We start from the raw sequence: 22,314 nt of genomic DNA on the forward strand, positions 1-22,314 counted from the left end.
GCATGTACCCAAATGCTCCTTGTCAGATAGATAGATAGATAGATAGATAGATAGATAGATAGATAGATAGATATCCAGCTTCAACCTCCCTACTGAGGTTTCAGTCTCACATCACCAACTGTTTATTGGACATTTCAAACTGGATGTCCTAGACGTATCAAACTCAACATGTTCAAACCATAATTCATTATATTTCCCCGCCCCCAAATCACACTACTATCAAACTTGCCAATTTCTGTCTAAGGTACCACCATTTTTAGAGCTTCTCAGATTCATAACCTCAGTGTAATCCTCAACTTCAGGCAGCTAAGGGACACAGTGGATAGAATGCCAAGCCCGAAGTCAGGAAGACTATCATCTTTCTAAGTTCAAATCCAGTCTCAGACACTTATCAGCTGTGTGATCCTTGGTGACTCACTTAACCCTGTTTGCCTCAGTTTCCTCATCTGTACAATGGGCTGGAGAAAGAAACGACAAACCACTCCAGTATCTGCCAAGAAAACCCCAAATGGGGTCACAGAGAGTCCAACATAACTGAAACAACTGAACAACAACTCTCAACTACTCATTCTCCCTCCCCTATATCCAATCAATAGCCAAACTGTGCTATATTTACAAGCTCATCTCTTGTGTCTTACCTTTTGTCTCCACTTATTCAGCTACCACCTATGGTAATGGCTTTTTAATTGGTCTCTCCACCTCATCTCTCTCCATTCCAATTCATCCTCCACACAGCTACCAAAGAGATTTTCTTTAAGCACAGATCTGATCAGGTTACTCCACTACTCAATAAATTCTAATGGCTTCTTATTGCTTCCTATCCCTCTAGCTAAAATACAAATCCCTTTGCTTGGTTTTTAAAGTCCTTTACAAAATGGCCCTAAGCTAGCTTTCCAGCCTCATTATACATTACTCCCTTTCACACATTTTACAATCTAATCCACATGCAGCACTCCATCTCCTCTTTCCATGGCCATTCCCCCATGGCTGGAATTTACTTCCTCCTCAGCTCTGCCTCACAGCATCCCTCACTTCCTTCCTCATACAAAGTCTTCCTTTATCATACAAACCTTTCCTGATCCCCACAGTGCCAATGTCCTCCTTCCCTACCTTATATTTAACTACCTTGCATACAATTTGCATTTATTCAGTTTATATTTATTTTGCACACATACATACACACATACATATACACAAAATCATCTCCCCTAATGGCTCCTTGAGATTAGGAATTATTTCATTTTTTGTATCTCTGGTACTTAGCACTATGCCTAGCATACAGCAAGTGTTTAATAAATGTTTGTTAACTGACAGATTAAAAAGCCACCTTATATTTCATACAAACTTTTTTCTCAATTGATGCAAGAAAGATTTGACACTAATCTCTACACATTTATATAGTGTTTTATATGATTTAAATGTGTCAGTACCACATAATAAGAATAGGTATGGACCTATAAGGTCATTGATATGGGGAACTCCCAGATCAGGAAACTCCCTCTACCAATGTAGCATTGGCACCTTCTAATCGTAAAGAGTTGCCTAAGCACAGAGTGGTTTGACTTGCCTCTGGTCAAAAGGGGACTTCTGTATTTGAATCAGGTCTTCTTGGATCTGAAGCCAGCTCTCTGCCACATTGGCCATGAGAGTAGAAAGACAAAATTATAAGTATTTTTGTCTCCATAGTACATTTGTTATATGTTATACATGTGTAACCCAAAAAATAGAGGACTGAATGAGGAGTTCCTATGGTCTTCTCCCACTAGCTCACTGGCACAACAAGTTAGTCAGATGAATTAGTAAGGTTGGAACAGGACAGAAACATCACAACAGCAAACCCTGAGGAGTAAGGATTGCAGAATTGGAGTGAGGCCAAGGGAAAGAAGCCCAGTCTAACAGAAGTAGATGGAAAGAGAAAGGAAGAACATGAGAGCACAAGGTTAGAAATCCATTATTTGTAGTATGTAATAATCAGCATGTAAATGAACTGGGTCAACTCAGGTACACATCCATTCTTTTTGGCTAAAAGAACTAAAGATATGCATTTAAAAGCTGCATGCAACTGAGGAAAGAGTTGCTGACTCCTGGCCTTGGTACCTTCACTTCTCATCTCAGCAAATAATATTAACAAGGTGAAACCCAAGAGTTCATTACCAGTAAACATTCTGCCTTCTTTGTGTAAAATAAAATGCTGGATACATTTTGAATATATATGAGGAAGAGATTAGACTTGGTCTGCTTATCTCCACAGGACAAAACCAAGAGAAATGGGTGGAGAACTGGGACAGCAGTAGATTTAGGCTTGATGTAAGAAAAAGATTTCTAACAATTAAAGATGAGTCATGGAAGAATGGACTGCCTCAGGATAGCATCCAGGGAGATCTTTAAGCAGAAGTTAGAAAGCCACTTGCCAAAGCTATGGTAGAGGAGATTTCTATTCAGGTATGAGCTCACAGGGGCATCTAGGTGGTGCCATGGTTGGAGCACGAGGTCTGAAGTCAAGAAGAATCATCTCTCTGAGTTCAAATCCAGTTTCAGACACTTACTAGCTATGTGACCCTGGGAAGTCACTTAACCCTGTTTGCCTCAGTTTCCTCATCCATCAAGAGAGCTAGAGAAGGAAATGACAAACCACTCCAGTATCTCTGCCAAGAAAATCCCAAATGGGGTCATAAAGATTCAGGCACAACTGAAATGACTGAACAACAATAAATACATTCATAGGATTGTAAATTTAGAGCTAGAAGTGACTTCAGAGGCCATCTAGTACAATCTCCTCATTCCACCAATGAAGAAACTCAGAACAAGAGAGATTAGCTGATTTGGCCAAGATCAGACTGTACTTTCTCCATCCCTAAGGTCTTGAAATTCTGTATTTACACCTGAGGCATTCTCACTGGCACCTAGAGTATATTACTCAATATCAATTTGGAAATAGAAATTATTTACCAAAATTTCTATTCCAAGATTTACACCATCCCCCCCCCCGCCATCAATGTTTTATAAATTAATATTTTTGTAAAAACAGATTTTCTCAAATTGGGACATTCTGTCAGGAAAAGAAATAAGTATCACATGAAAAGTACCCACCAATACAAACATTCAATCAACCGGTTATTTAATTCAGGCAATAGCAGTACCCAAGTGTCATTACCTGCTTGATGAACTCTGAAAAGTTGAGGATGGGACCATTGTGCAAGACTGGATAGTAAAAAACATAAGCCAATAGCCAGAAGAAGGAGTAGGGGGAGCCCTTGGGGGTCCGTCCTTGCCAGCAGAACTCAAGGCTGAAGCTGGTGTAGTAGAGGCATCGAACCGTCAGAGTGAACTGCAGTAAGTAATACTCATTCTCTGTTTTATACCATCCTCTCTGTAACACCGAGGCAAAGAAAGGGGAAAACTGTTGTCAGCAAGAAAAGACACTAACAGCAATGACAACAATAATAACATTTAAACAGTACTCTACAGTTGCAAAGCATGTCATATACAGTGTCTCCTCTGATTCTATCAACAACATTGTCAGGGCAGGAGGGGGTGCAAATATTTGTCTAACAAGGACATCATGTTTTATTGCCATCATAAGCTTCATTTGATACGCCCATTTGGGGAGTAGCAAAAAACCATTATATGAAGAAAACCCTTGGTTAAAGTACATATGGCATGGATCAAAGGTAGACTCAGTGTTCTTACAGAGAATATCTAAAAATAGACACTGTCATGGAAAAATATAATTCTAAACTTAACCATCATACTCACTCAATTCAATTTCATAATTTCATTTATTAGTCACTTACTATAAGTTAGGCACCGTGCTAGGCACTGGGGATACAAAGACAAAAGAATTAAAAAGTCCCTGCCCTCAAAGCTCTTACGTTATACAAGGGAACACAATGTGTGTATAGATAAGTAAATAATAAATGTATATATGAAATGATTTCAAGAAAACATTGACAGATGGAAGAATTGGAAAAAGCCTTGTGTGAGAAGTAATTCCTGAGCAATATCTCAAAGGAAGTTAGGGATTCCAAGAGGTAGAGGTGAAAAGAGCACATTCCAGACATGGGGCACCATTACGAAAAGGTGAGGGGTAGAATGCTATGTAAGGGGAGCAGCTACCAGGCCAGACTAATTGGAATGGAGAGAACAGCAAAAGAAGGGATAGAAGTCTAAGTGAAAGGGAGTAAAATAAGACCAGAAAGTTAAATAGGAGCCATATTGTAAATGGCAGACTGAAGAGTCTGTACTTTATCCTAAAGGCAATAATGAACCATTAAAGATTTTTTTTTATTAAGGGGAAAATATGATCATATCTCTCTTTAAAGAAAATTAATTTCCTAATTATGTAGTTAAGAATTGGAAAGAGGAGGAACCTGGAACTAAGGGAACCAATTAGAAGGATAACACAATAGTCTTAGCAAGAAGTAATAAGGGTCTAACTAAGATTATATGAGTGGAGAGAAGGGGAAAGAGATATGGTGTGGAAGCAGAATTGACAAGACTCAGCAATTAACTGGATATGGGGAGTTGAGGGAGAAAGAAAAGTCAAAGATAACTCCACCATGGTGAACTTGAGTGACAAGAAGGATATTTGTACCCTTGTTAGAAATGGGAAAGTTTGGAGAAGGGAGGGTTTGGGGCAATGCTCATCCCCCAAACATATATCAAGGATCATAGAAACACAGACTCCTAAGTTTGAAAAGGACCTCAGGAACCATCTATTCCAAGTTATACACAAAGCAGGAATACCATCCAGAACTTCTTTGACATCTGGTAATCTAGAGACTGCTTTAAGACCTCTAGTGATGGGTACTACTTGACCTCCCAGGGAAGTCCATTTCGCTTCTAGACAAATTGAAATGTTAGGAAATTTTTTCTTCTATAGAGTCAAACTCAGACACTTATTAAGTACCTATTACACACAAGGCACTATGCTAGATATTAACCTCCCAGCGTTCCCAAGCACCTCTCTAAGACTGTGAGTTACTGATGAATTGTCAATATGCAGGGGTAGAAGGTCTATCTTCACCATGATATCCCTACTCAGATGAAATCACTTTTATTTTCCTCATCTATGAAATGAGGGTGGAGGACTCAAAGACCTCTAATGGTCCCTTCCAACTCTGAGTACTATGATCCTATGGACCATAAGAAAGACTCCTTCAAATCACTAATAATAACATAAATGAGAACAACTCTGAGAGAGTATTTCATACTCTTCAAAGCGATAAAAATTATAAAAGATGGGAAAAGTCAAATGCTGGAGGAGCTATGGATAGACAGGAATACAAAAATTCTATTGGTGGGGCTTTGACTTGGTCCAACTGTTCTGAAAAACAATGTAATATGTGAGAAAAGTCATTAAACTGTTCATACTCCTTGATTTGGAAATACAATTATTGGGGGACCCAAGGAGCTGAAAGACCCCACATACAACAAATTCTTCATAGCAGAATTTTTGCTGTGGTAACAAAAAACTGGAAACAAAGTAGATATCCATTGATTAGGAATGGTTGAACAAATGCAACATATTAATTTGATGGCATTCTGGTGTGCCACAAAAATGAACAGATATAAAAAATTGGGAGTAACCTGGGGAGACTTATATGAAGCAATACAGAACAACATAAACAGAACCAAGAGAACAATATACACAATGACTACAATAATGTAAAAGAAGACATCGTTCTAAGACCGGCAAACTGCAACAATCAGTCCCAGAGAAATGATGACAAATGTCCTTCCTCTTAGTACAGAAGTGGGGGCCTAAGTGTGGACAGTGCTATACGATGTCAGAAACAGTAGCCATATCTGTTAGTTTTTCTTGAATGTTTTTCTTTGTTACAAGGGAGGGTCCAATGGGAGACAGTGATTTAAGAAGACATGACTGTGGCATTAAAATAACAATAATAATTTTTTAAATGTTAAGGTCAAATTTGAGGTCATATTCTATCATACAAGAAAAAGGGAAGAAGAGAGGAAGAAGCCAGTCTGAAAGGTCCTGCTTTTAGAAGGACTGAAATATTTAATCAAGGCAGCAGGGGTTAAACTTGATGACTGAGAATAGCATAGCAGGCTAGGCAAATGACTGGGTGACAGTCAGAGGTATCAGAGAGTTAATATATAATTCATCCAAGAGAGCTTCACTTATCAGCACAATCAACTCAATTATCTGCAGCATACTTTTAGGCTCAAGGGGGTTTCCCCAGCCTCCCAGCATATTTCTGGGCTACCATCATCCAATGCCATCAGTTGAGGTGTGCTCACAAAATGCAAACTCATTTTAAAAGCTGGCCTGAGAAAAATATAATTGGAAAGGGGAGCATCTTGTAAAAGAAAATTATCTAATACATCCAAACCCAATAATTTTTTAATTATACACACCCACAACACGGATCCTCCTTCCATTAACAAGGATACATTTGGGTTCCCAAGAAGGAAGGTTTAATGCAATGTTTGCCCCTATGCCCCTGAATACTATTTTAACTACAGGCCAAATAGGCTTAATTTACCTGGTGAGTGGGTTTGTGGGTCTATCAGAAATCCTCCCTGGATAAACAGTATCTCTTGGATGCCTCATTAACTCTTTTACCTCACAGGGTTGGTGTGAGATCCAGAAGAGATAAACATATGTAAACTAATTTGCAAACCATAAAGTGCCATATAATTGCTAGCTATTATCATAGAGAAAGCTACATGGCACAGTGAATAGAGTGCTGGGCTTTGAGTGAGGATGATGTGAGTTCAAATACTGCCTCAGATACTTAAATAGCTCTATGACCCTCACTTAATCTCTATCTGCTTCCATTTCTTCAACTATAGAAAGGGAATAATGAAGGTGCCCACCTCCCAGGGTTGTCATATGGATTCAAGAAGATAACATTTATAAAACTCTTAGCAGAACACCTGGCATATATAGTTGGTGCTTAATAAATATTTGTTCTCTTCCCCTTCCCTTTTAAACTCACCTGTTTATGTAAAAAAAATAATATCAGATTTAACAGTCATGATATGTCCTACCTATGTGAACTTGGGCAAACCACCTAACTTGTCTAGGCCATGCAAAAAAAGGAGTTCACACCACCACTAATATCCCTTCCAGCTCTGAATCCTATGATACAACAAATTAAACTGTGCACAAGGCATGTAAGTCAGTTCTACCTTTCCTCTCCCTATCCCCCTGAATTCCTCTACTTGCAGGACCACTCCAAGTCTAACCAGCACTTGGAAGAAGACATTCAGGGCTAGACTCAAGCAATTCTCTAACACTGGAATGTAATCAGTAATAAAACAGGCTTTTAGCAGAGGTATGAAAAGTTAGGAAAGTACTGCTCCCAGCTCAGAATGCACTTAGTATAAATGGACACTGGAGGGAGCTCCTGGAAGGCTTATGGATAGCACGTCATATTCCTGGCTCCATGTCTCAATAGTTCTCTAAACTTGTCCATCCCACAGAGGGCTGTACTGACATTTACCTGAAGGTTCCAAAATCCCATCTATTGGCATAGGGACATGAGGCATCCTAGGCCAACAGCCTAACACTAAATCAACCTCCTACAGGTCTTCCACACACACAGGCTTAGTTTGTCAATGAGCCCTTGCTTTGCTCCCTTGTAGCCAGGACTTTGCTTTCTATAGCAGATCCACGTTCTGTTTTCTTGTGCCCGAGTCTTTGCCTTGGTTCCTTGACTGTACCCAGAGTCACACAAGGGACTGAAGTCTTGTCTCTGTGACTGAGTCTCTGCTACAAGATCTTCTTGAAGCTGACCCTCTGCCAATAGACATAGCTCCATCCACTGCCTCCTGGCAGTTCTCCTGACACAACGGTTGGGGAAGGACGCTGAGACTTCAGCTTAAACCTAAAAGTCAAGTGCCTACTTGCCTGGCCTGCTTGCATCCTTGTCCGCATCTTTATCTGATGTAAAACCACCCAGGTTTGCCTGCCCCATCTCCACAAGCTGGTCTTTTCTCTGGATCCCAGTCATCCTTTATCTATCACATTCCATCATTAATAGAATCCTCATTCTGACCCACTGCTCTGACATCAAGGACAGGTACAAAGACGCCTCTTCCTTGGAGACTTACCACCCTTTAATCTAAGCAGTCACAGCATCTAAGGCAGGCACAGACTCCTCTTTGTAAACTTCTAATAAAGCCTTTATTAAAGCTAACCACACTATACCTTATCAATAGAGTATATTAATTGGCATGGTATATACAGACATTTAGCAGGCTGCCAAGTCACCTATAAAGGAGAAATACAATCAAATATCACTCACTGAAAATGAATGAAAGGGTGGGGGGGGCACTGTCTGTATTAGTGAAAAGTCTAAACTGAAGAAGATAAGAATCAGAGCTTGAAGGAACCGTGATGTTTTACAGTTCCATGGCCTTATTTTACAAATGAGTCTAAAGGGGTCTAGAGAGATATATCCAAGTATCACAGTACCTTAGATTTAGAGCTAAAATGGAGTTCAAAGGTCATCCAACCATCTCATTTTACAGGTGAGGAAAGGAAGGCCAGGAGAAGTTAAACGTGACTTATCCAAAGTCAATCATGCAGGCAGCAAGTGGCAGACCCAGGTTTAAACCCAGTTCCTCAGACTCTAAGTCCAGCACTCTTTCCACTGTGTGACTCTTTGGAACGAATTATGTTATCGAGGCCTAGAGGTGAATTATTTCATTTGAGGTGTAGAGCTTGGTCCAGGATCGTAGACGCAGCTGGTGGCACAGTGGATAGATATATCACTGGACCTGGAGTCGGGAAAACTTGAGTTCAAATTCAGCCTCAAACATTTACTAGTGTGTGACCTTGGGCAAGTCATTTAACTGCTATTTGCCTCAGTTTCCTCATCTGTAAAATGGGAAGAGAATAAGCATTTATATAATGCCAGGAACTGCACTAAACATTTGTACAGATCCTGAATGTGAGAATTTTGTTTTAAAAAAAATAAGAGCACTGATCAAAAACATAAAAGTTGAAGATATATTTTTAAAATCCTTAAATTCTTGAGACTTGCATGTAAAAGGATTTCCTTCCATGCTTTTGTATACACCATTAACTCATCAGATGCTTACAACAACCCTGCAAGGTAGGTGCCATTATTATCCCAATTTTCTAGTTGAGGAAACTGAGGCAAAGAGAAGTTAAGTGACTTGCCAGAGTCACAGAGTTAGGCCACATTTGACTCAGGTCTTCCTGACTCCAAGCCCAGTATTCTGTTCACTGTACCACCTCGCTGCCTGGGTAGACAACAGGATAAAAATAGCACCCACTTCCCAGGGTTGTGGTGAGGATAAAATGAAATACTTGTAAAGTTTAAAATGTTATATTATTATTATTGACACTATTGTTGTTGTTGTTGTTGTTGTTGTTGTTGTTGTTATGGTTATTTAGTAGAAGAGCCAGAATTTAATCTAACATCTTCTGACTCAAAATTAATGCTCAATGTTGTTGTTTAAAATATTCAAGTCCATACTACATATTAAAGTACAAGCTATATAATGTGACAAGGTAATGAAAATTGCCATCCTTGAGATACCAAAAGAAATTCCAAATGTGAAAATCCTTTTAAAAAACAAGAATATTAACTGACAAGATAGAGGTTGAAGATATATCAAAAGAATCCTTAACTTCTTGTGGCTTGTGTGTAAAAGGATTCCCTCGGTGCCTTTGTACACACTTCTGTGCTAGATTTCTCCTTCTCAAGAATACTATGAAAGCTCACAAAAGAAGTTGTTTTGGATTTTTTAATCAAGAATGACCATATCTATCGAGTCTGATTTCTCAATTTCTGAGTTAGGGATATCTGATTAATGAAGTTTTCCTTAATTTGTTCTAATTGTTAAACTCAAATCCAATTCATGAAAGGGAGAAACCAAGAGAAGAGACCAGCCTGTGAAGGTCATGGTAGCACATTACCTTTACATCTTCCAGAGCTTGAACCTGCAGCGTGTAAAGTAGCAATAAGGAACACAGCCATGACAAGATTGTGGACTGAAACTGGGCCACAGAGAAGGAAATGATGGTGTGGAGGAAAACCATTGCCAGGCCATGAGCTCCCATCAGGTACCAGCAGGCCCCCATTCCATAGACCATGAGAAACCAGGGCCTGTGCTGAAAAGTAGGAACAAGAAGGAGGCCGAGAGAAAGAGAAGAAAGCATGTAGTGAGAGACCAGGAGAAAGAGAAGGAGCAGGAACAGGAAGGGGAAAGAGATAAAAAAAAAAAGGAGAAAGAAAAAGGAGTGAAAGGAAAAGTGGTAAGAGAAGGGAAGGAAGAGAGAGAGAAGCACAAAAATGGTAAAATTAGACAAATAAAGAGAGAAGGAGAGAGGGAGAAAGGAAAAAGAGAGAAAAGGGGGACAAAGAGAGGAGGGTGGAGGGAGAGAAAAGAGAAACAGAAAGAGAAGGAGGGAGGGAGAAAAGAGAGAAAAAGGGAGAGAGAGAGAAAAGAGAGGAGGAAGACAGGGAGGGAAAGGAAGAGAGAGAAGAAGGGAGTGAGGGAAGGAGAGAGAGAGAGAGAGAGAGAGAGAGAGAGAGAGAGAGAGAGAGAGAGAGAGAGAGAGAGAGAGATGGGCATTAGTCACTTCTGCTAATAAATATTAAACAAGTGAAATATTTTTCTCAGTGACATGAACCAAATCTGGCACACGATAATCTGTGAACCACGCAGTAACCCATACAAGAGATATATTCATAGGGACTGTTCACATTAATTCAGGAATAGGGCACTAGTTTTCAAATGATACTTCAAAGGAAGCCATATCTAGAAGTGGATGGCCTCTGGCCTCTCCCTCTCCCTCCCCCTCCAGATTCCTCAAGAGCTGTCCAGGACACTTAATTATCACTGCCTAATATTTACAGGGCAGCGAGGTGCTGGACCTAGAATCAGGAGCACCTGAGTTCAAATCTGACCTCAGACACTTACTAGCTGTGTGACTCTGGGCAAGTCATTTAATCCTGTTTGCCTCATTTCCTCATCTGTATAGGTCGTGAAGGTAGTCATGGGGGAGGTCATGAATGGGGTCATGGGGTCACAAAGAGTCAAACACAGCTGAATGACAACAAATACTTTGAGAGTGCCTTCTATACAATTCTGGAGCCTGCTTCATTTAGATTTTTATTTTTTTTAAGTAAAAGAGGGACATAGCTCTTCCACTGAAAGGTTTATAATTTTATAACACAGGCAAAGGGAAAACACTTCAAACAGTCAATCAACAAACATTTAAGTATCTCCTTCGTGCCAGGCTCTGCGGTAAATGCTGTACTAAATGCTTCTTCCACAAATCTCGGGTTTCACACAATGCTTCTCTCTTAGCAAATCAGCATTTTTTTTTAATTTTTGTGTGATACTGCTGACTGCCCCAGCCCACTTTACATCTCCCTTTTGTGTTGTCTTCCCCCACTAAACTATAAGCTCCTTGAGGGTAGGGCCTGTCTTTCTTTTTCTGTATCTGTATCCCCAGTGCTTGGCAAAATAACTTGCACATAGCAGATGCTTAATAAATGTCTACTGACTGCTGACTCATTTTAAGTCTGGAGTCCAGTAAAACCCCTAGAAATCTTATTCACACAAACTCCTGTTTAGTTGTGCCTCCTCCACTTTGTACTTGTGAAGTTAGTTATTTCATTAGTGAGGGGAATTCCCAAGTAGAAAACTCACTCTCCCAGTGGAGATCAGCCACTAGCCTGAAACTTTTAGTCTAAATGACTTGTAGAAGGCCACACACCCAGGACATATTAGCTATGGGGCTTCAACTCAGGTCTTCCTGATTCTAGTGACTGGCTAGCTATCCACTACATCAACATGCCTCATATACATACATGCTGTCCCAAAAGTCTTAGTTTAAGTGTGTGTGTGTATAAAGATATAGACAAATCTATAGATATCAATAGTCCTATCTGTAAATATCTATATACACATACACATAGGTATGTATATATACATACCTCGGTGTGCACATATATGTATATATACATGATTTACATTATAAGCATACATGTGCAGGAATATGGAATTATTATAACTTTGAGACTCACACCACGCCTCATCATGATGAGGAGGTAAGTATAAGCTCCGAAAAACTATACCAATGGGGCCCAATTTTTTGGTAAGCCTTATGCTGAGTTGGAAAGACTTCAAGCATAGTCTCAGCAACAAACTGTAGTTCTATCATCTGAGGGTTTGAGCTCGAAGAGACCTGGCAAACACAGTCTCGGCCAAAGGTAATAAATAATTTCAGCCACAGCCACATTCCCCTAGTCAACTAAGGCATGGGATGGTTGCATTCCATACTGGTTGAGAGAATGCCCATACCAATACAATCGTGGGTCCAAAGTTCCAGGAACATAATCCCACAGAACAGGAAGAGACTGATTCTATTTAGGTCCTCAAGTATAGACAGACAGACAGACAGACACATACATACATGTATATCTTTAGACATATATGAATGCAGACAAATAAAACTCCTATTATAAAGTCCACTAGCAAATACTAATGATCCAATCACAAATATTGCCAAAATTTGCTCACATTTTCCATACCTAATCCCCATCCCAAGACACTACATTTTAAGAAGCAAGAGCCAAACCAGATATGCCCTTTTTAAGTTCCAGGGGAACCAAAAAAGTAGGCTCATTTTCTTAATGTATTTTTCCATCCCACTACCCACAGAAAACAGTCACATGAATCTGCTTCAAAGTTTCCCCTAAAACACTCTCTTCTGGGCCAAGACCAAGGATAGGAAACCAGGCGGCCAAAGACTATTTTTGGAAAGAGTTATTAACAACTAAAACAAGAAGGTACTTCTTTAATGTGACCTACCGCATTTGACACTTACAATTCTTCTCTATGTGTGCACAGCTTCACACATACACTGCTAATTATTTTTATTAAATATTAGTTCCTATAAAATTAGAAAAAAAAAAGGATCTATTTGTTGGGATTTGATTGGGAATTTGCCATAACCTAAAGCTGCTTTAGTCAGGAAGGACTGAAACAAACTAGGAAAATTTCCATGGTGCTGTGCCATCACCATCTGCTTGAGTGGCGATCTGGATTTTAACACATACTCTTACAGTGTGTTCTTGAACACCCCACACCGTACCCCTGCCATCACCACCAAAAAAAAAAAAGGTTAAATGCTAAAAACAGGAGCAGATGGCATTTAATGCTTCTTTTCACAGATTACACAAAAGGTATCCCCATATCTAACCTCAATCAACTCGCTCAATTCCCTTAATTGGCACAGGCCACTCCTAACCATAAAGGCTACTGAAGATGAAGAAAAAAGGAAGGAAAATGTATGGATAATGCAAAAACAGGAGATAAAAATAGTGATTATTATTACTCACATTTGTATAACTTGACATACAGTCTATAAAATGTCTTCCTCACAACAGCCCTCTGAGTAAGGGAGTTCAAATATTATCATCCCCATTGTACAGATGAGGAAACTGAAGAATTTAAATGACCTGTCAAGGTTTACAAAGCTAATAACTATTGGAAATCCGTGCTCAAACCCAGGCATTCCCACTCCTAATAGTGAGTTCCTTTCCATTCTATCATGTTGCCTTCCTATGAAAATGGATTCTAGAATATTAACAATAATAACAGCTATGAACATTTATATAGCACTTTAAGGTTTGCAAAGCACTTTACAAATATCACATTTCATCTTCAAAACAAATTATCTCCATTTTACAAGTGAGGAAACTGATGCAGAGAGAGGTTAAGTGACTTCCCATGGGTCATACAGCTAGTAAGTGTCTCAAGTCAGATTTGAATTCAGATCTTCCTGACTCCAAGTCCAGAACTCTATCCACCATGCCACCCCAATGGCATATAGAATATACTAATGGCCAATGATATGTATGCCATAGCCCCATGAATTATTTTATATATATATATATATATATATATATATATATATATATATATATATATATATATATATATACACACACACATACATAACATAATTATGTCAGCTCACATCCTCAGACACATAAGTATCCACAACATAATCCTGCATAGACTCAGCATTTTCTACCACATCTATTAGATCTGTCCTCTGAGGGAGCTGCATAAGGGACTATCCAACATACTTGGCATTGGAATAGAGAGATATTCACTGGAAAACAGTCACTGGGCTGTACCTAGACACTCCAACAGTCATCCATTCTGCCCTTATCCCTGACCCATTTCCTGGCTCTGTCTTCCTGACAGCAATCCAAGATCAAGCTAAGCACTGGAGAAAAGTTGGCCTGACAACAGACGTGTTATATTGCCTAGGGGTGCAAAGAGCAGGACAGAAAGCCAGCTCTCTTGAGAAGTTGTCTTGAGTTTTCTCCATGTGTTTCCCGGAGACACTCCACAGACCAGAAGTTTGCTGGCTGGCCAAGCCATCTTCACTCCAACTGACATCACCAATTTAATGAAGCATTATCTACTCATTAAAGTGAAACAGCTTAAACACCATGTAAGCTGTTATAACACCATTGTTATAATAGCCACAAATACCTCCATACTTTTAAAATGAAGTTAAAGATAAATAAATGTGACAAATAAATGTACAAGGATTATACTGACTCACCTTCAAGAAAGCCTAAACTTTAGACAGATAACATGTGCAATGGAAAGAGTACTAAATTGGGAATCAGAGGAAATGGGTTCAAAACATGCCTCTGATTTGACAACAAATTAATCAATAACAAGCATGTATTAAATGCCTACTGTGTCAGAGATTGAATTTACAAAAATAAGAGTGAAATTTCAGTCCCTGCCCTTAACATGCTTATAATCTAGCTGAGAGAAACAACAAACAATTTACAAAATGATAAACAATAATTTGGGGGGAAGTCACTGGAAGCTGGGAAGATCAGAAAAGGTTTCATATGGAAGATGATACTTGCACTGAATCTTGAAGTAAGTAGGGATTCTAAGAAGTGGAAATGAGGGAGTCCATTCCAGGTATGGAGGGCAGCAAAGACATGAACGTCAGGGATGGAACATCCATCTAACCGGACCACTAAGAAGTCACAACAAGCATTTATTGTATGTTGCCTGTGAGGAACAACAAGGAGGTTACTATTACTGGATTGTAGAGAAAATGGGAGAAAGTAAGGCATAAGAAAACTGTGAAGAGAGGAAGGGCAAGGTTATGGTGGTCTTTTTAAAAGTAGAGGATTTTTTTGTTTGATTCTAGAAGTATTAGGGAGCCATTAGAGTTTACTGAATGAGGGGTGACATGGTCAAACTTGTACTTTAGGAAGATCACTTTGGCATGTGAGTGAAGGATGGACTGGAGTGGGGAGAGACTGGAGGCAGGCAGGCCCACCAGCAGACTATCACAATATTCCAGGTGTGAGGTGATGAGGATCTGTACCAGGGTGGTGATGAAGAGAGGAGAAGAGAGGAGAAAGGGGTGAATTTCAGAGATGTTACAAAGAAAGTAAAATGACCCTATGGTCATGGGGAGTGAGAGATGGAGATATCAATAATAACACCTAAGTTGCAAGTTTGGGCAACTGGAGGATAGTAATAGAGAAATTAAGAAGAGAGGAGGATTTAGAGGAAAAGATGAGTTCCGTTTTGGACATGCTGAGTTCAAGATGTCTACAAAATATCCACTTTGGTATTTCCAACAGGCAGTTGACTGGGAATCAAGACAGTGGTTAAGGCTGGACAAATAGATCTGAGGCTCAACTGCATAAAGTAGGTGACTGAATCCATGGGAGTTGATAAAGGCTAGTTCGGTTGATCCTCAGCATACGTGTAAAGCTCTTTGCATGTAGAGATTATTCCATTCTTTGGACTTACATCCCTAGCACCTAGCACGATGCCTGGCACATAGCAGGTATTTAATAAATACTTGCTAACTGATTTATTGCATGAAAAGTAATGCAATAATAAGGCTGAAAGGATCTTGGAAGCAGGTTGTTTGGGATTTTAAATGCCAAACAAGGGTATGCAAAAAAAAGTAACATGGAGCCACTTTGGCAACTGTGTGGAAGATAGATAGGAAAAGGGACAGATGAAGCAGGCAGGGAAATCAATCATTTACTTCTCTGGGCCTCAGTTTCTTCATCTATAAAATGAGGGTGTTGAATTGGATGACCTTTGAGGTACACATCCACCTTTCAATTTTTGATCTATGTGCTGTGGTCTTTTTCCTTATATGGGAGATGTTATGGAAAGATGAAGAAGAATTTCACTACGGATAAGATGGGGGTCAGCTAGGTGATATAGTGAATAGAGCGCCGGCCCTGGAGTCAGGAGGACCTGAGTTCAAATCTGACCTGAGACACATAACAGTCACCAGCTGTGTGACTCTGGGCAAGTCACTTAACCCCAATTGCCCTCACCAAAAAAAAAGAAAGAAAAAGTAAAATATTTAATTAGGACAAAATCTCAGTGTTAAACCAGAGAAAAACTACAGATAAGATGCCTAATTCAAAAGTTAATAAAAACAGGCTGCCAGGAAAAAAAAAAAAAACCACTCTTGGCCACCAAATCAGGAAATTCCTGGAGCTAAAAGTCATTTCAGAAAAAGTTCATATGAATAAAAGTCTACTTTTAATCTGCTATGTTCTAGTTTTATTGCTGTCAAAATTTAATTCCTATTGAAGCACTAACTTAGCTTTGTATGCAAAGTAGAAAACAAAATTATAATACCTACCCATTTGTAAAATATTACAAAGGAAGTTGTCAAAGATGACCAACAATATGATTTCACAGAACACTGAAAACTGATGAAGGCAAAAGCTCATCTGCAGAAAGCTCAGTGTGACGCCGAACTGAGCAAAATCACTCAAGAGCATTCATAGATAAAACTTGTAGCAAGATAACAAATAGAAATGGAATGAGATTTGTCAGCCTCTCATTAAGTATCTATTTTCATCATTAACGCCAACAAAAGCACCACAATTGGACTAATGTCTCAGTCTCCAGTTTGTTATATGAGGAAGTAGTAGTAGTAGTAGTAGTAGTAGTAGTAGTAGTAGTAGTGACTAACAATTATATATGGAATTTAGATTTGTATGGTGCTTTACACACATCTCATTTAAGCAAAAAGAGTTGAGAAGAGTGGTTGGATCAAAGTGAATATACACAGAGGAGATCTACGCTGGAGGTGACAAGACCTTGAAAATAACAAGAGATCACTTTACAAAATATTTCAAGACAGGCAATACACAGCAAATAGAAAAAAAGATATTGTTATTCAAAAAAGGCAAACATGAGGGTAGTAGTAATTGCTACTGAACCATATGCCTACTTTGTCTTCTCTAGGAAATCTTTATGAGAAAGATCAATAGTAACATCAAGGATATCCTTGAAGAAAATACAAGGAAGGTACATGCAACTTTCCAAAGCAAACTAAACATGTATTTTCACACAAATAGCAGGAAGCTGCACAGATTAGGAGATCCTATTGTGTTTATTGAATGATTAGGGGGGAAAACACTTGAATCCATGGAGCAAAACAAAGTCTTAATTGCCTTTCTCCAAAAATACTTTCATAATACTAAGAGCATATAATATTCTTAATAATTATAACCACAGAGAAAAACTCTGATCATCAACCCTCTGGTGATTAAAATCATGGAAGGCGTAAAACAAGGAGACATGTTTGTCAAAGACATTTGTTGTTGCTTCTTAGCTGTTAAGGTTCATCCTTTGCTCTCAGAGAGGACTAGTGACATCAGAAGGGTTTAAGAGGATTGGATTTAAGTGAGGCAGAGCTGTGCAAAATCATCAGACTCACTCTCTCCTCCAGGGTCATCAGAGTCCAGTGGCAAGACATAGGTCAAAACTACTGGTGATGGCCCCAGATGCAGTGGGGCACCTTTTCAAGCTAAAGTCTTTTCCGGATCTCAGTTTGTCTGAGGCAACACCCTTTCAGTAATTAAAGGCTAGGTAAGAATTGAGGCAAAAGATGGCCTAGTTTGTCCATCATGAAGGACAATCTTCAATGTGTCCAAATGAAAGAGGAATTCCCTATAGCTGGAGAGGTCTCCCAGAGGTTCCTGTTTGCACATAACATTGTGCTTACTACACCAAGCCCCAGATAATGGGATCTATGATTACTCAAAGGCGATTAGCCTGACATCCAGATAGGAAAAAACCAAATGAATGAAAAATGCCTACTGCCCAAACTATGGTATAAAGCTGGATGCCTAGTCCATTGAGTTAGTACATTACTCTATATATCTAGCCAGGGGTGGAGAACCTGTGGCCTCGAGACCACATATGGCCTTCTAGGTCCTTAGGTGCAGCCTTTTGACTAGTCCAAGTTTGGATTCAGTTGACGGGCCACACTTGAGGACCTAGAGGGCCATATGTGGCCTTGAGACTGCAGGTTCCCCACCCCTGATCAAGGCCTAGAGGAAGAAAGAAAGTTGAACTGCGTCTGGGAAAGTCCTCAGCACTTTCAATGACCCCAAGCTGTTCCTTTTTAACACCACTGTTCTCCCAAAGGATGCCACATGATTGTAAATACTGGAATGCCACAATCTGAATCAAAGATGAGAGTCATGAAAATGATGCATGACGGGCCTAAGTAAGCAGCAGAGCATGTCCAACAATGAACTACCAGCAAAAAGTGGTATAAAGGAAGTCATCCAGAAAAGTATAATCAGGAAAGGAGGTGGGCTAGTAGAGCAGTGAGGGATGACAGAAGGATAGCCTGAGCAGCCCTGGCATTCACAAAATTTAAGAAGACCTAGAGGAAAGCCTGTAGCAACCCCACAAAGATCTTCTTATGGGGGACCTATGGGAGAACATGAACAAGAAACACAAATTAACGGGTAGATGAGTAGCAACTCATGGAAGGAATACCCATGCATAAATGACATCACAGACCAACTAAAGTATATTGATGCAAGGTGTTATTTTTGGACAATACATTTAGTTTTTTAGGACATGAGGGGTTACAGACACTGGGATCTGAAGATATCAGGAGGATGAGGGTGCCCAGTAGGGACAGAGGAACATCATTAATTTTTTTTAAATTTATGGAATAAAATAAGCATTTCTATCACATAATACAATAAAAAAGATGATTGCATATAAAACTGCAAATCTATTATGTACAAATTGCTAGTCCTTTTAAATATATAAATAAAGTTAGCATGTAAATTTCCCCCCTTTTTTCTTCCCTCCTCCCTCATCCTAGAGATGGCTACCACTAGACATAAATAGGTGTATACATATATTTTTTTTACATGATCATTCTATACATACTTCCAGTTATCAGTTCTTTCTCTGGATGCAGATAGCATCTTTCTTCATAGGTCCTTTGTAGTTAATTTGTGTATTTACCATAGTCAAAATGACTTGTTCATTCAAAGTCTTTCTTAAAACAATATTGCTGTTGCTATATACAATGTTTTCTTTTGATCAATGAACTCCAGTGGTTCCTATTTCCTCTAGGATCAAGTAAATTCTCTTTCTGGCACCTAAAGGCCCTCACAACCTGGCTCCCATCTATCTTCCCAGCTTTATTACAAATTACTCTTCTTTCCATACTCTGCAGTCCAGTCACACTGTCCCTCCTGTTATCCCTTACACATGGCATTCCATCTCCCATGTTCAGGCTTTTGTGTAGACTATCCCTCATACCTCATCCATGCCTCTTAGAATCTCTAGTTTCCTTCAAAGATCAATTCAAATGCCATCTCCAACATGAAGTCTTTCTTGATCCCACCAGGCCTCTGGTGTTCTCTCTCCTCTCAAATGTATTGATTTTGTATGGATTTAGTATATGCTTCTGTAACAGTAATGTATGTATATTGTTGTTCAATTGTTTTCAGTCTTGTCCTACTTTTCATGACCCTATTTGGTGTTTTCTTGGCAAAGATACTGGAAGGGTTTGCCATTTCCTTCTCCAGCTCATTTTACAGATGCTGAAACTAAGGCAAACAAGGTAAAGTGACTTGCCCAGGGTCCCACAGCTAGAAAGTGTCTAGGCCAGATTTGAACTCAGGATGTTGAGTCTTCCTGATTCTAGGCCCATCACTCTAGCCACTGCACCACCTACCTGCATATGCCTCTCCCTAAAAGAATGTAGGGTCCTTACGGGCAGGATGTTTCTTTGGCTTTATGTTCACAGCACCTAGCAATGCCTGTAACCTTGTAAGTGCTTAATAAATTGTATGCTGATTTATTCATTCATCATCTATTGTCAAACTTCTACCTTTACAAGTTTCTCATTCACAAGGAATTTGAGATGACACAGGGAAGGAATTCAAGATGACACAGACGCCCCCTTTCTAATAAACTATGGTGACTTGCTAGAGAGGTTGACATCACATGGCTTTCCTAAAAAATGGTTCTTGACTTCTTTGCTATTTCAGATTCATTCTGATTAAACCTTATTCATATGGGGTCAGGCAAGAGTCAACTCAAACACTTACTAGCTGTGTGACCCTGGGCAAGTCACTTAACACTGTTTGCTTCAGTTTCCTTATCCTTAAAATGAGCTGGAGAAGGAAATGGCACACCACTCTGGGATCTCTGCCAAGAAAACCCCAAATAGGGTCACAGAGAATCAAACATGACTAAAACAAATGAACAACAACCAGTTAACTTAAAGCACAAATTAAGTGAATATACACACACACATATACATATGTTGTGTATATATATACATATGTGTGTACATATATATGTACATACACACATACAGTGTGTGTTTGTGTGTGTGTATGTGTGTGTGTGTGTATGTGTGTATTTTTTCCCCTCCACTAATTTCTGGGATCTGGGTGGTAGCAAGATGTGTCTGAGTGACAATTCTGTCACTGGTTTGCTACTAGGAAGGAAAAAAGGGAAAAACAATATTGGTTAGAATCTTTGTTGGCAACAGTTCTCAGATTTAGCTATGTGTATTAATTCTTTTTTGTATGTCTGCCCAGAAACTACTTAACGGCTGCCTGGCCTAAGAAATGCAAAAAGCAAGTTGACTAACAATTTTCATGCATGCGATAATTTATTACACAACTCTCTAATCAATTGCAGCTATGAAACACACACACACACACACACACACACACACACACACACATGAGCCTCCAACAACTATATTCTAAAAGCTTGATTTTACGGGGAGCAAAGGCCTCTGAGAACAAACAAAGGAAATTTTAGGCCAACCTTAAAAATACAGTGCTATGGAAGGCCTGGAATGCTGGTCCAAGAACACAATTAACACAGGAGACCTCAAGTAGGTAAATGGACTCTCCCGGGATTCCAAGAGACTAGTAAGTAAATCCTCCTCTCTGTGGATTCAACTCCTGACAAATGAGCTTGCTCACCTTAGCTACTACCAGATGAAAAGACCATCAATCCTATTTATGTTTTCTGTTTGTTTGTTTGTTTGTTTTTGCTTTTGGGGGAGGCAATCGGGGTTAAGTGACTTGCCCAGGGTCACACAGCTGGTAAGCATGAAGCCTGTTTATGTTTTGTAGCTCGTTAGCTCAGTTACCAGGCACTAATAATAATCACTGACATTTATATAGAGATTTAAAGTTTGAAAAGTAATTCACTGATGTTGAAAACTAAAAATAAATAAATTAATTTTTTTTAAAAAGTAATTTACTTACACGATCTTTACATTCTCTTATTTGAGTCTCCCAACAAGGTAGGGGCATGGGGGGAAGGGAGAAGGGAATAAGCATTTATTAAGTGCCTACTATGTGCTAGGCACTGTGCTGAGAGCTTTATGAATATTATCTCACTTGATTCTCACAACAGCCTTGTTAGGTGTTATTATTATGCCCATTTTATAGTTGGAACTGAGGCAAACAGAGGTTGTGATTTGCACAGCTAACAAACATCTAAGGCTGGATTCCAACGAAGGTTTTTCTGACTCCTGGCCCAGTGCTTTATCCAACACATGTCCTAGATACCTCTGTCGTAGGTACCAGAAGTACCTCATGTTACAGATGAGGAAACTGAGGCCCCATGAGGGTAAATCACTCATCTATGGTCACAGAAAAAGTGCCAGAAGCAGGATTTGAAACCATTTCTTCCTGATCCCCATTCTAGAATTCTACCCTTTGTGCTACATTAATTATGAATACTTATTGAGTCCAGTTAGCTTTGCACAGAGACATTTCTATTCTATGGTCAGATACTGCTCCCATCTTCATCCCACCCTCAGCTAGGCAGCTTGAAAACATGCATGCAAGGTTATTTTTAGTTTAGTGAGCACAAATGTTCCAGGTAGTGCTAAGGCCTATACAGTGTGATGATGTTCAAAAAGCGAAGCAATTAGCTTAGCATGCCCAATACACAATCCAATAAGAAGTTACTTTC

The 22,314-nt window shown here is 39.4% G+C and overlaps 1 protein-coding gene across 1 annotated transcript in view; it reads right to left on the bottom strand.

Annotated features, from left to right (window-relative positions):
- HHAT (hedgehog acyltransferase) overlaps nt 1-22,314 on the bottom strand; it is a 475,631-nt gene that overhangs the window by 370,270 nt on the left and 83,047 nt on the right. The window contains exons 5-6 of the mRNA XM_021007864.2: nt 9,920-10,114; nt 3,155-3,370 (exon numbers count right to left, since the gene is read on the bottom strand). Coding sequence (XP_020863523.1) covers nt 3,155-3,370; nt 9,920-10,114 — 411 coding nt within the window. The remainder of the gene's footprint in view (nt 1-3,154; nt 3,371-9,919; nt 10,115-22,314) is intronic.

Source organism: Phascolarctos cinereus, unplaced genomic scaffold, assembly GCF_003287225.1.
Source record: "Phascolarctos cinereus isolate Bilbo 61053 unplaced genomic scaffold, phaCin_HiC Scaffold_5;HRSCAF=322, whole genome shotgun sequence".
NCBI classification, from domain to species: Eukaryota; Metazoa; Chordata; class Mammalia; order Diprotodontia; family Phascolarctidae; genus Phascolarctos; species Phascolarctos cinereus.